We start from the raw sequence: 16819 nt of genomic DNA on the forward strand, positions 1-16819 counted from the left end.
AGGACATATGATGACATGTGCAGGTGCTGTAGTGCTGTCCCAATTCTTAGGGGTAAATTTTAAAGCCCTTCCCCTTAACCCTCGGTTGTAAGGGCTAAAGGGAAGGGGTACAAAAACAGAATTGGGATTGGACCAAAGTTTACCCAACTATGACTACTTCCGCTGCTGAGAAAGCTGGAAATGTGAAAATGCTATGATTTATGCAGTTAGTCAGTCAGAATTATTAGCCCCTCTTTATATTCTTCCCCATTTATGTTTAATGTAAAGAAGATGTTTTTAACACATTTCTAAACATGATAGTTTTAATGACTCATTTCTAATAACTGATTTCTTTTATCTTTGACATGATGACAGTAAATAATATTTTACTGGATATATTTCAAGACACTTCTATACAACTTAAAGTTACATTTAAAGACTTAACTAGGTTGATTAGGCATGTTATGGTAATTAGGCAAGTCATTATATAACATGGTTTGTTCTGTAAACTATTGAAAAAAAAATATTGCTTAAGGGGGATAAAAATATTGAGCTTAAAATGTTTTTCTTTTTTTTAACTGCTTTTACTCTAGCCAAAATAAAAGAAATTAGATTCCTTGCTCTGTTAAACATCATTTGGGAAATATTAAAAAATAATAATAATGATGATGACTTCAACTGTACATGCAGATATGTTTGTCACAGAATGATGTGTGTAACGGTCCACAAATGAGCAAAAACAAGTAACTAACCAGGTTCATGAGTTTGAGTCCCTCCAGCAGTTTACAGTTGCGATTTTTCAGACGATGAGCCTCGTCGATCACAACGCAGCGCCAGTTAATCTTCTTCAGCTCCGGACAGTCAGCCATTATCATTTCAAATGTAGTGATCACGCCTTGAAACTTGAACTCGCCAGACATGATGTTTCCCTAAAAAAAGCAAAGAGAAAGATATACATTGCATACCGGGGTTCCAGACTAACATTTGATTTGGTAGCACTGCACATGGAATATTAATAATTTTGTTTCCAACAATTACATGTTAGACAGTAGCTTAGAAGGAAAGTTAATTTAAAAGTGACAATTTACTGACTATTTACTCTCCTTCAAGTGGTTCCAAACCAGAAAAAAGAAACATAAAAAAAGATATAAAAGCTGAAAACCTGTAACCATTGACTTTCATAGTTAAAAAAACAAATACAATGGAGGTCAACGGTAACATGTTTGCAGCTTTCTTCAAAATATCTTAAATATTTTATGAAGATAGACATTACATATCTTAGGCATATAAGTAGATATTTACTATATATTATATGAATATTGTCACAATTACCAGTGTTCCAGGTTTATGGATCGCTGAGAATCATTCACTTTCACTCAGGAATACAAATCTGTCAACATATGGACTACAAATCCTGTCATGGACCACACACTCACACCTGTTCCGGTTTTCCACTGATTGCTAACACACAGCTAAAGCTGTTCAAAACTGATTGCATAGACTTTAAAAGCAGCACAGACACACCCACACACACCAGTTGCTGGGTCTTGTTTTTCTGTGAGCACTTGTTTAGCCTAGTCGTGTTTTGATCCTTGCCCTGTGTTATCTTTTTGATTCATTGCTGCCTGTACCGACCATTCGCCTGTTCTTTGACCACGACTTCGGATGGTTCTGCATGTACCTGTTTGCTCCTCTGATTGACCTTTGCTTGCCTGATCATCCTCTTTTCGAATAAATACTGTATTTGGATTCTCAACTTCATTGTCAGCGTCCCTCACATTACAAATATATAGAAAGATAGTCAGGTTTGGATTAAGTGAAGGGAGAGTAAATGATGACAGAATGTTCAGTCTTGTGTGAAGATTTTGTGAAAAATGTACAACCTCATTTTGTACATTTTGTGAAAACCACAAGTAACCTCACAACCATTGGCAAAAAGTTTGATGGTATCTATGACGTGTTTTGTGTTATGAAAAACAATACATAGACATTTCGGACAAATACAAATGCAAATACAAGTCCAGTTAACCATCAACATTAGTGAATATCATACTAAAAATTGAAACACCCCAAATTTCTGCCAGTGCTTCCAGATAGTGTTACTACAGAAAAATTATGACAATATTTGAAAATTCATAAAAAGAAAGTATGTCCTTAATCAAAATGTTTCATATTCTGACGTCCCAAAATGCAACTATTTAGTTACAGCCTGGAACCCCTACATGCAAGCATTTTGAAAGTGTTACCAGCAAAACCCCCTCACTGTGGTCAAATAAATGTAATGTAAGGTCAGAAAAAAATGCCACGAAAATGATCCAAATGCCCAAGACATTCAGCACAGGAAAAGACCCTGAAAGGAATAGTGAATGAGTGTTTGCCGCACCTGCTCATCTCGGTGGTACATCTCGTACTGCAGGATCATCTGCCGGCTGATCTGGCTGCCGTGATAGACGATGACGTTCATTTCAGTCCAGGTGCGAAACTCTCTCTCCCAGTTGGTGATGGTGGACAGTGGGGCGATGATGAGGAAAGGTCCTCGGAGACCCATGAGGAAAATCTCATAAAGGAAGGTGATGGACTGGATGGTCTTTCCCAGGCCCATCTCATCAGCCAGAATGCAGTTTTTCCTGCATCAGGAAAAATAGAATGAAGTTGCAGAAAACTAGATTTGGAATCGGCCCATTTTGTTTTATGATCATTAGCTATATCATTTTTAGGTTATTAGCCTTTATTAGGAAATAAATAAATAAATAAATAAATAAATATATATATATATATATATATATATATATATATATATTGTCTTTATGTATGTAACATAAACCGTATAGCACATACACTACCTGACTGACACACCGTATAGCAGATACACTACCTGACTGACACACCGTATAGCACATACACTACCTGACTGACACACAAATCTTGTCGCCAATCCAGGTTTTAGGAACGTCGAATAATGACTTGACTTCTAGTTGATCCTTTGGTATCAGAAGTGGCTTAAATGAAAGGCAAAGGCCTCTAGATTACGCTTATGTTACCAAAATAAAAAATGATCATGTCTTGATTTATAATTATTTCATTAGGACAGTAAGGTCTGACGCTGCTTAGACAGAAGTCTTGTGACTTAACAGAAATAGTGTACAGTATAGAATATAAAGTCATGCTGCAGTGGAAACAGAATGAATATTGTGTATGACTCCCATGAGCTTGGACGACTGCATCCAAACATCTCTGCAATGACTCAAATCACTTAAATAATAAAGTCATCTGAAACTGCAAATAAACTTTGCAAAGAAAGATCAAGATTCTATGGACTCATCTTTAATGCCTCCTCCTTCATCTTACCCCAGACAAGCTCAATAATGTTCATATCTGGTGACTAGGCTGGCCAATCCTTGAGCACCTTCACCTTCTTTGCTTTCAAGAGCTTTGATGTGGAGGCTGAAGTATAAAAAGGAGCACTATTCTGCTGAAGAATTGGCCCTCTCCTGTGGTTTGTAATGTAATGTAATGGGCAGAGCCAGAGCAAGCTGAACTGGAGCTCTTGGCAATGGACAATCACACCGCCCTCAACCCGAAAGTGAAAACTTGAAAAAAAACTTGAAAACTGGTTGAAAGTGAGAGTGAGGACCAGGTGAAAATGAGGACCGGGGGTGGGCTGGGGGCGGTTGGGGTTGTCGCAGATGAAAGTGACGACCGGTGGGGGTGGGGGGTGTTAGGGCGCCTAAATGGAGGCGCCGGCCCTGGTTATGTCTTGATACCTCAGGGTGTTGATGTTGCTATGCACTCTGCAGATCTCTCGCATGCTTCAATACTGAATGTAACACCATGATTTTCCCTTCACCAAACAGGGTTTATGCAGGTACCAATCTTCTGCAGTATTTGTGATGATTGGGATGCAATTCAACAGATGATTCATTAAAAATTTACCTTCTGCCACTTTTACAAATGATCAACTAGAAGTAGTCAAGTTAATATTTGTTGCTATTACAACTGGGATCATAGGCTTTTGTCAGGTAGTGTACACCTGTGGAAACAATTCTGTATTTTTTATTTTTTTAAAAATTGAAAAAATACGTTTTATATTTTATTTTTGAATTCTCATTTATTTTATATAATAATGACAAATAAAATACTAATACAACATTTTATTCACAACTCTGGAAACAAAATGAAAGGTATTAAAGTTAATATTGGTTCTCTTTATTTGTCATTAATAGGTCAATGTTACTGAGTAAAATATAAATTTGTGATTTATTTTATAAACCATTGATAACAAGTATTCAAAATTTCAAATAATCATCATTATCATTTAGAGTATTTATTTGCAGTGTAAAATGGTACACACGATTATGTTTCCAAATTATTCTTCTGAATTTTATTTGCTAAAATTAAACATTATTTTTTAATTAAAACTAAATAAAAAAAGCAAATAAAATATTAATCAAAGATATTGCCCTATGTTAGATTACTTTTTTATTATATAATTAATTATCACTGATTGAATGTTGAATTGAACGTGGAGTTTGCATGTTCTCCCCATGCTGGCATGGGTTTCCTCCAGGTGCTCTGTTTTCCCCACAGTCCAAAGACATGCGAATTGAATAAACTAAATTGGCTGTAGTGTATGTGTGTGGATGAGTGTGTATGTTTCCCAGTACTGGGTTGCAGCTGGAAGGGCATAAGCTGTGTAAAACATATGCTGGAGCCAACAAAAGTTGGCAATTTATTCCAATGTGGTGATCCCTGATGAATAAAGGGACTTAGCCAAAGGAAAATGAATGAATGAATGAACAAATGAATGATTGAATGCTTTTTTTAATAAGCGTTGATAAACCTAAATGCAGCTAAATAAACAACTGAGATGAATAATAAAAAAAAAAACAGATTAAAATGCTAATTTATTGGTGTTTTATTTTGTAAATCTTTTTTTTTTATTAGCTTTAGATTATTCTTAAATTAGTGACAATATACCTTTAAATAGACTCAAACATTAATGTGAACCCTAATATCTTCTTTTTTACCTGTTGTACCAGTTGAAAAGCAGCCAGTTCATTCCCTCTAGCTGGTATTCTCGGAGCTGATTCCCATTCCTGTAGTCTCTGGATTTTTCCAGTTTCTGCCACTGTTCTGGCAAAGGCCTTTCCTGTATTATAAAAACAAATACAAGACAACAGTCATTTCCTTCAAAATGCATGCTGTACAGAAAAATAAACATGTTCTTAAACCACGTTGAACCACGTGATCATAATGCAAACATGCACACTGTATAATTGACCAATAAATCATGTTACGAGGAAACACCAGCTTTATTTGAAGTCAAGGACTTACCACATGCTTCATTTCAGGAACTTTCTTGAGCTCTTCGAACTCTTTGATTTTTACAGGGTCGACATCTTCCTGAAGCTCCCAAGTGCTCTCTTCATATGACAAAGAGCACCATTTCACCAGGTAGTGTGTAACTTCCTGTTAAAATGCAAACAAAGCCAACATTAAAAGACTGGCGCCACAAGTATTTATTATAGGTTTGTTTTCAAGTGACGATTTGAGGAGCGCCTCACCTCTCCTGTTTCGGTATCTGTGGTGATAGCAATCTCTAAAACCCGATCAACCTCAATATAATCTGGATTGAAAAGGTCTTCATCCGGCTGAGGAGAAAACAAAACAACACAAGTAGATTTAGGAAAATGATAAGGTGCATATTCAGTAATGAAAGTGGTCTAAGACAAAGCCATTTGTTGACATACGGGCCAAAATTGACCCAGATACCATTTTAACAGAAGGAAAAATGCGTTTTTTATTTATATTAAAACTGAAAAGGTCCTCAAATAACATATTATTAAATACAATACTTTGTTTTTCATAAGCCAATTGATTTAAAAATGATAGTCCTAAATGTAGCCAATTAAACATCTGAAATGAATTGGGGTTTTTTTTATCTTAAAGTTTGATGACTTTTACTAAAATGTCCCAAAAAATAAAAATAAATAAAAAGAAGAATTCTCTATTTTCATATTTTCATGAAGGGTGTGCACACTTAAGCCTGGTTTATACTTCTGCGTCAAGCGACCGGCGTAACCCACGGCGCATGCAACGCGCGTAGCTGTGCATTTATACTTCTGCACGCTGTCTCTGTTGGTCTGCATTAACACTTCCGAAACGCTAGTTGGCAGTGAGGTGTTAATGCTCCTCTGTGTCGAGTTTCTTCGCTGCTTTTTTGCTTTTCCTGAACACTTCCTGGATGTACAAGTGGCTCAAACTCGCTCATTTTGAGGCAGGAACCGCCGGACGTGCAACAACTTTAACTATGAGGTAAACACAAAACAAAACTTTAAATCCGGAGCTCCTTCACGGGACTCCACACTTGTAAACAATCGCTCCATCTTGGTCCCGCCCAGACTCATCAGCGCTACCAAGCCGACCAATCACAGAGCTTGCGCTACGCGTTGTTGCGACATGTAGTTTGAGACATGTAGTTTAATTTTTTTGAGAGGTGCACATCAGTAGCGAAGGGCTATGTGTCAGCGCCGTAGCATACGCCGGCGTTTGACGCAGAAGTATAAATCAGCTTTTAGGGTACAACATGTCAATGTTGAACATCTGTTGAGTCAATTTTAACCTGCAAGCTATAAAACTACAGGCACACACATAGTTTTAACACTAGGCTCTTTCTGCATTCTCGACAGCATATACGTCGGGTGTAAATGGTTACAATAGTTTGTTTAGCGCAATATGTTTGCATGTGGGAGCATTCGCCATGTTGCCCTGACAAACACACACACGTCATGATTTTGCCAAGTACGGTGCGATCCTGGATGAACATCTATGTTGATCCTAAAACAGCATTTTTGTTTGAAAATATAATCCACACCTATTCCCTACCCCTAAACCTAACCACAACTGTAAATTATTCCTGATGTATCGAATGTGATACAAAATAAATATCATGAAAAACATGTATATGGCAGAAATTAGTTTGTTTGCTAGATGGTTTAATAAACATCTCAGTTTCAGAAAATTAGAATTTTCTGCCTATTTATCTCAGGTCTCAAGTCTCAAGTACAATGCGATCCTGGATGAACATTTATGTTAATCCTGGAGCATCATTTTTGTATTCCCTACCCCTAAACCCAATGATTATTGTAAATTGTTCCCGAAATCAGAGGGAATAGTTGGATAACATAATAAAATTATGCATGCACTTTAAGAATTAGAAAATACACACTTTACTTTAGTCAAAAGCAAGTATTGCTCATTAAATATTAATGAAATACTCCACACTAATAATGAGGGAAAACAAAGACATTCAGAGAGTTTGTGATGAAGATAAGGTTGTTTCCTCATGCAAAATAGATTTAAGGATTGAAATAAAATTTTGCTCCTTTATTTATGAGGTTTAATGAAGGCTGGTCATTTTTGACCCAAAGAGCGAATGGTGTATACAAAATTCAGGACAACAAGAGGGTTAAACTACAGTAATAAAAATTCAGGGATTTTCAAAATGCATTTCTGATTTTACATCCTCCTGTATTTAAAGGGATAGTGCATCCAAACATGATAATTTCTTTACCATTTACTCACACTTTTCTTATTTTCTTATTTCTTATGTTAAACACAAAGCAAGGTTTATTCTGAAGAGTATTGAAAAATAAACACAATCAACATTTGTAGTTGGAAAAACATACATTTCCAACATAATTTAGTTCAACTTCCATTTTGTTCAACAGAAGAAAGAAACTCACACAGGTTTAAACAAGTGGAGATTTTTCATTTTAGCGTGAACAATCCCTTTAATGCATTTCACATCTATAACTTTAAAAGTGCTATAAAAAAGCAACCTGTTTTGTCAGACACACCTCGGTGAAAATGTGCTTCATTTGTGCCTGCTTGTTTCTGAAGCGCTTGATTTTTTGGTGAATGCGTGGGTCCTTCTCCAGCTCTTCCAAGGTCGCCCATTTACAGTGCAGATAGGAGCTGGCAAAGAGAAAAAGGCTTTTATAGATGAAAACGTGCACTGAATGTGCTTCAGATCATTCATTTGGTTATTTGATTTAAAATAGCATGTTGTTATTTTATGTCTTTATAGTGTTTCTACATAAACTTTTGGGTAAAACATGCATAATACATTTCAACTCAAAATTAAAAAAAAAAATGAAACAGCATTGTGCAAAAACAAAACTAAGCTCTTTTTTTTAATCACTGACATAAATTTTCTGCATTGAACTAAAATTAAGCACACAACCTCTTAAAATACAAAAATAAAAAAACAAAAAATACCTAAAACAAAATTCCTAAAATTTTAAATCAATTGTAAGTTATTTACTGACTGTAGTAATTTGGTAAACAAAATGAAAATAAATAAATAAATTCAATATAATATAATACAATAGAATCTCATCTACATTATATATAATATAATATAATATAATACAATATAATATAATATAATACAGTATAACATAATATAGTATAATATAAGAGTATAATATAATATAATATAATATAATATAATACAATACAATACAGTATAACATAATAAAGTATAATATTAGAGTATAATACAATTTAATATAATATAATATAATATAATATAAGTATAATACAATATAATATAGTATAGTATAATACAATACAATACAATACAATACAATATAATATAATATAATATAATATAATATAATATAATATAATACAATACAATACAATATAATATAATATAATATAATATAATATAATATTCCTAATTTGCATCTGATCTTGCTCATAATATCCGTAAGCAACACATGATTCATTTATTATAATACTTTTAAATCTCACTTGTTTTTGAGGTTAGAAGTGACCTGTAACTTCTTTCCTATTACTATTACTTCAATTTCCAGAATTACAACAAAAAATAAATCTTGTTCAAGTTATACTATTGGTAAAGTTCAAGTTATACTATTGGTAAATCAGCCAATTGTTTCATGAGCTAAAGTGTATTAGAGCTCTACCAGATGGATCATTCAATGCATAAATGATATTAATGTTTCATTAAACAATAAAGGTGAGATATGACAGTTTGACAAGCTGACTGTTTGAGCGTTTCAAAAACACAAAAAAAGGTAACAGCAGTTTGAGTGGCATGAGTGCACTTACAAATTTCTGTACTTTACGTAAAACTCCTCCATCTCTTCAGGCGGTTCATCGGGGGCCATCTAATTGAAAACGACAGATTGAAGTGTGAGTGACTTTCCATTCTACTAGTGAACTTTCCAAATAGTGAGTAACTATTTCATCATCGTCGTCATATTTAATGGATAATTTACTCACTGTATTTTTATACTATATTTTATACTACTCACTCTTCCAAAATATGTACTAATATGTACTTTATGAGTGTTTTTAAAGTATATATATATGCTTTTAACCTTAAATCACAGCAGCATCCATCTATGAAAGATGTAAGCAGGCAAACAATAATGCAGGTTGCATCAAATTGTGGTCAGATTGTTGTTCAATTTATTTACATATCTACCACTTAAATACAATTCACCACACATATTAAACAGTGTGGTCTAATGTAGGGGTTAAATCAGAAAAGAAAACAGCATATGAACAATTCCATGCAAATGTCAACCATTGAAAAATGTAAGTTTTTTAACAATATAGTGAAACCCTTTTTATGTTTTCTGCTTAGGCTTGTGTTTTGCAGTACTGTAAAATACTCAAACAATTTTCTGTCAATGTTTTCAAACTATTATATTTGATTTAATAAAGTCAAATAAGTGCCAATTTTACATCAGTCACATCTATAATGGAGAGATGTCACATAACATAGCTTTTCCCCCATGAATGCAAAAATGTAAAAGCAAATAAACTCACTTATTTTTGTTTTATAGTGAGCAACTCTTATCTTTTTGATTAGCATAATTTCTTTTGGGTTGTGAGTTAAATTCAAAGAATTTCTACAATGTAGTACAAAGTAGTACAAAGCACCCCTCCTTTGATTTTTTTCTTTTTTAAATATTTCCCAAATAATTTTTAACAGAGCAATGAAACGTTTACAGTATGTCTGATAATATTTTTTTCTTCTGGAGAAAGTCGTATTTGTTTATTTCATCTAGATTAAAAGCAGTTTTAAATTTTTTAAAAACTATTTTAAGGTCAAAGTTATTAGCCCCTTTAAGCTACATTTTTCAGATACTCTACAGAACAAACCATCGTTATACAATAACTTGGCTAATTACCCTAACCTGCCTGGTTAACCTAATTAAGTATTTAAATGTCACTTTAAGCTGTATAGAAGTGTCTTGAAAAATATCTAGTCAAATATTATTTACGGTCCTCATAGCAAAGATTAAATGAATCAGTTATCAGAGATGAGTTATTAAAACTATTATGTTTAGAAATGTGTTTCTAAAAAAATCTTCTCTCCGTTCAACAGAAATTGAGGAGAAAAATAAACAGGGGAGCTAATAATTCTGACTTCAACTATATATCCTTGGCTAATATCAGATGGCCTAAAAGTGATTAATTTTTTATAAATTGTTAAAATATTGTTGTCTGTGATGCAGCAAGTCCAGAGACTGTTGTGTACAACATGATTATATATCAAATTCACTTTAATGTGTGAACCTGGAAACAGTATTTCATACCTTACGACTTTACAAGCGGATTGCACAATATGGGTTCATACAGTTATGCAAGGTACATTGATATGTATTGTACAAATACAGAATTCTCAGTATGCTTATAATTAAATATATGTTTTGCCTTCTTATATTAGTAAGATCATTTTGACTTGCTATTTTTTTTGTGTACCGATTGATCATTTTCTGATCCCATAACTCTATGGTTGGTAGTTTTGAAAAAATAAACAGATGTTTCAATATTATGTTAAATATACTTTCTCTGTGAATTTAGGTTTATGTTTTTACTTCAAATGTCACATCCATAATGCTGGAATTGCTCCCATTACTTTTTTTAATGTAAAAACCTTGACAATGGACCTCAGAGTTCATGAGCTCTTTTACTGCAGTTTTTATATGTGTAATCTGAACCATTTACCTCTTTGTTGACCGTTCGCACTGAGAGGATTTTCTCAATGATATTAGCCTCGTCTTCAGGGGGTTCCTGCGGAGAAAAAAAAGCAGATGGGGATCATTCCAGAGAGTGTTATCTCCGCCCCTACAGAAGTAGGGCAGGTCTGTGGTGTGGCATAATAACAGATGTTGCCACGGTTACCTCAGCCTGCCAAGCGAGGGTGGAGGAAGACATGGCGGCGATTCGGCCCGAGCCCAACACAGCGATGGTCTCCCCGTCATCATCCACAACCTTGAAATCAAGATCTTCGTTATACTTCCGCCGCTTCACTTGACGCCCTGATCGCCTCTTCTGCACAACAATAAAGAAATGAGAAAAAGTCATTTTTCAAAGTTGTTAGCATAAACATTTAAAAAATACACTCCCTAAGACAGAAAGTGTGTACTTTAACTTCTGATTAAACTTAATGAATTTTTTTTCTCTAATTTATTAAATGATGGCAAGTTAAGACGATATCGAAAATATAGACAATAATCAGAAATCTGAACTTGAAAATATACACTATTCATTCATTCATTTTCATCAGTTTTTCCAGGGCCAGGTCGCAAAGGCAGCAAGATAACCTCAGATATCCCTCTCCCCTCTTCCTCGGGGGGATCCCGAGGCATTCCCAGGCCAGCCAAGAGACATAGTCTCTCCAGCATATCCTGGGTCTTCCTCGAGTGTTCCTCCCGAACATCTCCCTAGGTAGGCATCGAGGATGCATCCGAAACAGATGCCCGAGCGACCTCAGCTGACTTCTCTTGATGTGGAGGAGCACCGGCACTACTCAGAGCTCCTCCCGGGTGTCAGAGCTATAAGAGTGCGCCCTGCCACCTTGTGAAGGAAACTCATTTTAGCCGCTTGTATCAGAGATCCTGTCCTCTCGGTCATGACCCAAAGCTCATGACCATAGGTGAGAGTTGAAATCTAGATTGACTGGTAAATCATCGGGAGACGGCCTCGGGGAAGACCCAGGACACACTGGAGGGACTATGTCCCTCGGCTGGCCTGGGAACGCCTCGGGATCCCCCCGGAGGAGCGGGAGGAAGTGTCTGGGGATAGGGAAGTCTGGGGTTCTCTCCTAAGACTGCTGCCCCCGCGACCCGGCCCCGGAAAAGCGGCAGAAGATGAATGAATGAATGAACTTATTTTTTGATTCTGTCTATAATTTATCCATTAAAATTATGGAAAAATGATGATGATGTTGAAAAACTTTATAAGAACTAATACACTTTTTTACATACAACTTGATATATATACGTATATTTTTTTCTTTAATTAATGATGGCAAGTAAAGATGATTATCAAAAAAAATGCAATGATTTGAAATCTGAATTTGAAAATATACAGTAATCTGAAAAGAAAACTGCATGAAATGATACTAATAATAGAAAATATATTTTTTTTTATTCTGTCTATAAATTTATCTATTAAAAAGTATTTAAAAATGTAGATGATGTTGACAAATTGATGATGTTGAAAAACTAATATTATTTAATTATTCATTCATTCATTTATTCATTTTTCTTTGGCTTAGTTCCTTATTCATTAAGGGTAGCTGCCCTTATTTAATTATTATTAAATTAATATAAAAACTATTGCATTATTACCAAGTGACATATGCCAAAAGTGAAAAATGCTGACAACTGAAAAAAGCTGAGCAGTTGTTTTTACTTCAAATAAAATTTAGGTACAAAAAGTAACAACAATTAAGGTCAGTAAAGCAGAAAAAGGCTAGAAAAGGACATGCAAAGTTAATATACAATTTACAAAAGATGTACAAAAGAATAAAAAAAACAAATACAGTTTGGTAACCAGTATATAAACAATACTGTGCATACCTAAATGAATTAATAAATAACTTGATAAAGTGATAACCTGACACTGCACACTGTTTTAAACCAGAAAAAATATGTAATACTTATTAACTGAAATCAAAACTAGCCATATTGATTTTGTTAGCTCACAGTTTTGTGGTGAAAAATTAATCAGTGCGTGTAAATAAGAAAAAATGAATAGCTTGCCTTTGTAATCTAAAATGAAAATCTGAAAATGCCTGTTTGTTTACAGTTAAATTCTCAGATTGTATCTATCTGAGGTATTGGGCGTGGCTGACAAACTTAACCACACCCCTCCAACAGTTAGTTATGACAACAAACAGAAATGGTGCGGAGGAGTCTGTTAGGTTGTAAAAACTCTCCCCAAACCCTTTTCTCGATCTTTCTGAATGAAATGCCTACTTTACTACATCCAATCAGCTCGCAGTAAAACAAAAAAGCCGCGCCCACTGTTTTCTTTTAATATTAAATATTCTGTTTCTCTAGGAACTGCATCACAATACAAAAAAAAAGTGTTGGCAGTTGCCAGTTCATGCGTACTTTAAATGCAGAACTTAATGTGAATGATTGTGTGTTTGTGCAAATACACAGCATGATGCACCAAGTATTGTTGGGTTTGAGGAGAACTCACAGTGTTATCCATAGGGTCGGTGCTTTCCTCCCCGCCGGTGGCGAGCGTGCTGAGAGAGGCTGTGTCATCACTCTCCACCATCTCCAGCACTGCATCACTTTTCCTCTTCCCCTTCTTCTTCTTCTCCGGAGGCATGGCACCCTGCTCTCTGCATAACACAGCCACAAACACTCCTAAAATCTTACTTCCACAGTTTTGCACAGGTTGACAAGTCTTAGAGAAAACCACCCAAGGGCTTGTTTGACTGACAAATATCAGGGTATATAATGGCACCAAAATGACATCTGCTACAGACGCTTCCATATTTTTATATGGACAACTTACAAGAACGGCAAAAAATCATATCATTTCAATACTTTCTTTTGGAGACACCACAATAAGGGAATTTGTAGTGCTTCCTACAATGATGACATAAACTTTGAGGTCTGATGGTGATTTTTTTAAAGGGTCATGACACCCCCACTTTTGGTTCAGGTCTGCCTCAGAATTTTTTCAAATAATGGGCGTGGAGCTCCACGAGCAAAGGGCAGGAGTGGGCGTGGCCAGCAGGGGAGAAGGAGGGGAGCGAACAACTGTTGTCAGTCGGCTCACAAAATGAGACACAAACCGTGTGGAGACGCACGATTTTATAGTTTACAAAGTCAAAATACAAAGAAATAAACAGTAATTTAATGCCCTGCTACATTAGTTTTTCGTAATTTCATATACACATAACCACAATTTATATCATTACAAAAACATAACCGTGTTCATATACTGTAAACACTATAAATGAGGACTTCTCCCTCAATCCCTGGGTCTGAATCATAGGTCTGAATGCAGACTCAGTGCAGCAGGTCTCTTGCCCTGTCTATTTTAACCATTAGCCCTGTTGGTAATGTAGAGAATTTAGGTGAACACAGCAGGACGGCGATGTGTCTAAATGTGAACAAACTCCTGATAAAGGACAACGTCCGCCATTCTCCGCCATACTCGTACTGCTCTCCCGACAAAAATAGCTTGCTGTACACAAACAGCTTTGCTATATAGGCCCTGACAGCATTGCAGGGAAAACATGCATCAAACCCCGTGGACAAACAAATACAACCCTACATGAACGGCTAAATAGTGTGTACCGTGGGTCCGTGTCTCAAAGCTTGGCACTGGCAGGTCTGCCTTGCCTTCGGAAAGCATATGCAGTCATGAATAATTAAGAAGCAGGCTCTTCTCATAGGATAAGAAAACTCAGCTATGAATAATAATGAGAAACCGACATGTCATCTTTGCACTTGCAGTTTTGCGCTAAATTGCCGATTTTGATCCGCCCCAAAATCATTTTAAACCCGGAAGCTGAAATAAGCTGACAAAAGCTCAAAATTATCCAGTTTTGCCCATTAATTAAAGCTATCAGGTGCTAACATTGTCTTAACTGATGCTCAACACACACAAATCTGTTAAAATCTCAAAAAAGCACTCAAGGGTTTATTGAACCTTTAAAGCTGCTATGGCTTGGATTTTTTTGTAATGTGCTGTTGAAGTCAAAATGATGAGCCCGCTGTGAACTTTTTATTTTATTTTATTTTTTTCAAATATTTCCCAAATTATGTTTAACAGAGCAAGGAATTTTTCATAGTATTACTGTGGCTGCATGCTTTAGTGTTAATTCATGTGATCACGCAATTAATGAGTTCTCATTGGGTTGAGTGTTTCTAGTCACGTTTTATTTGAGCACATGACTTGTGTTGTTTCTTTGCGTCATGTGCTCCTATCTATTTTCTAGTCCCACCCTCCTTGTTAACCCATCATTAGTTTATTCAATTTAACTGTTTGTTTGTTAATTCTTTCTCTTTATAGTCTCCTCTTGTCTGCTGTTCTGTGCCAGTTTGTCATCTTTCTTTCTAGTAAGTCCTGTCTAGTCATGTCCAGTCCTGCTCTTCTCTGCGAGCCCAATCAAGTTTGTTTCTTTATTTATTTGTTTTGTCAATGTTTTCCCCCTTTGGGTGGTTTTTGTTGTGTTTTATTTTATAATAAACACATTTTTTGTTTCTGCACTTGAGTCCTCGCGCTTTTCCCTACCCTAAAACCTTGACATAATTACCCTAACTTGCCGAATTAAGTTAAGCTAGTTAAGCCTTTAAATGTTACTTTCAGCTGAATACTAGTATCTTGAAAAATACCTATTAAAATATTATTTACTTTCATCATGACAAAGATAAAAGAAATCAGTTATTAGAAATGAGTTATAAAAAACTATTATTCTTATGTGTTAAAAAAAAAAATTCTTTCCGTTAAACAGAAATTGAGGAAATAAATATACAAGGGGGCTAATAATTCAAGAGGGCTAACAATTCTGACTTATGTAAACGAATGCATCTTTTAGTAGCTTTCAGGAGCTTGCAGGATCAATGTTTTGACCCTGGATTCAAATAAGAAACCCATAAGTACCTACACTGCATTCACCTTGCAACGCCCACAAATCCCAGTCTCACATTTCAGCCAATCAAGGAATGAAAAGGTCTTTGATTGAGCTAGACGAGAACAGCACTGAGACAATATGTGCAAAACTGAGACAATACAGGCAAAATTGCGTTCAAAGGATGAAAATCACAGAAAAGAAACTAAAAATTATTTACTAACAAAAAGCTAGCCTGCTTCCTTTAAAAACCTGCAGCACCAAGTGTGTTAAATATGCCTGTTATTATTATGGTGTTATTATAAAGTGCACATGGCACTCCACTGTTAGACTTAAAGTACTGTGAGTCTAAACATTATTGACTGCAAAACTAAAAAATACAACCCAGGCTCATTCTGAAAAGGTACTGCTATATACATTTCTGGAGAGCGCCAAATTCATACTCAAGTTTTTTTTTTTTTTTTTTGCAGGTTTTGTTTACACAAATCCACCAGAGGCTGCTGTGTACTCTTTGAGATCTCAAATAACTCTCTCGAGTGCCATTACCGCCTGTTGTTCTCGCGTAAATCCATCAGAGGCCGTTGTCGACTGACTGAATGACTCCTTCCCTAAACCCAACCAATAAAGTTTTCAAAAGCACCGATTGACCCGCCCACTTCCCTAAACCCAACCGACAGTTTTAAAAACCAATCCAGAAAAAGAAAGCCCTCGCCTAATTTTTACAATATTTAGATTTTACCATTTTCTCACTCAGTTATTTACTTGTTTATTTTTTTGACTTCTGTTTTTTCCCTGTTTTCCCTGTTTTTCCCCTGACTCGAATCCAGACGTCGCGGTCAACTCCTCTTTGAATCTCAAGTTTGCCAACGTACATAGTGAGCTAACTTGCCAAACTGTTAACAGTGGAAAAGC

The 16819-nt window shown here is 35.4% G+C and overlaps 1 protein-coding gene across 7 annotated transcripts in view; it reads right to left on the bottom strand.

Annotated features, from left to right (window-relative positions):
- chd6 (chromodomain helicase DNA binding protein 6) overlaps window positions 1-16819 on the bottom strand; it is an 85921-nt gene that overhangs the window by 44004 nt on the left and 25098 nt on the right. For all 7 annotated transcript variants that reach the window (XM_087258008.1, XM_087258007.1, XM_087258013.1 and 4 more), the window contains 10 exons: window positions 13516-13663; window positions 11206-11355; window positions 11029-11094; window positions 9118-9176; window positions 7839-7956; window positions 5544-5630; window positions 5314-5448; window positions 5007-5128; window positions 2363-2606; window positions 732-908 (listed from right to left, as the gene is read on the bottom strand). In XM_087258008.1, coding sequence (XP_087114134.1) covers window positions 732-908; window positions 2363-2606; window positions 5007-5128; window positions 5314-5448; window positions 5544-5630; window positions 7839-7956; window positions 9118-9176; window positions 11029-11094; window positions 11206-11355; window positions 13516-13663 — 1306 coding nt within the window. The remainder of the gene's footprint in view (window positions 1-731; window positions 909-2362; window positions 2607-5006; window positions 5129-5313; window positions 5449-5543; window positions 5631-7838; window positions 7957-9117; window positions 9177-11028; window positions 11095-11205; window positions 11356-13515; window positions 13664-16819) is intronic.

The sequence above is a fragment of the Danio rerio genome, chromosome 6 (assembly GCF_052040795.2).
Source record: "Danio rerio strain M-AB ecotype USA chromosome 6, GRCz13ab, whole genome shotgun sequence".
Taxonomy (NCBI): Eukaryota; Metazoa; Chordata; class Actinopteri; order Cypriniformes; family Danionidae; genus Danio; species Danio rerio.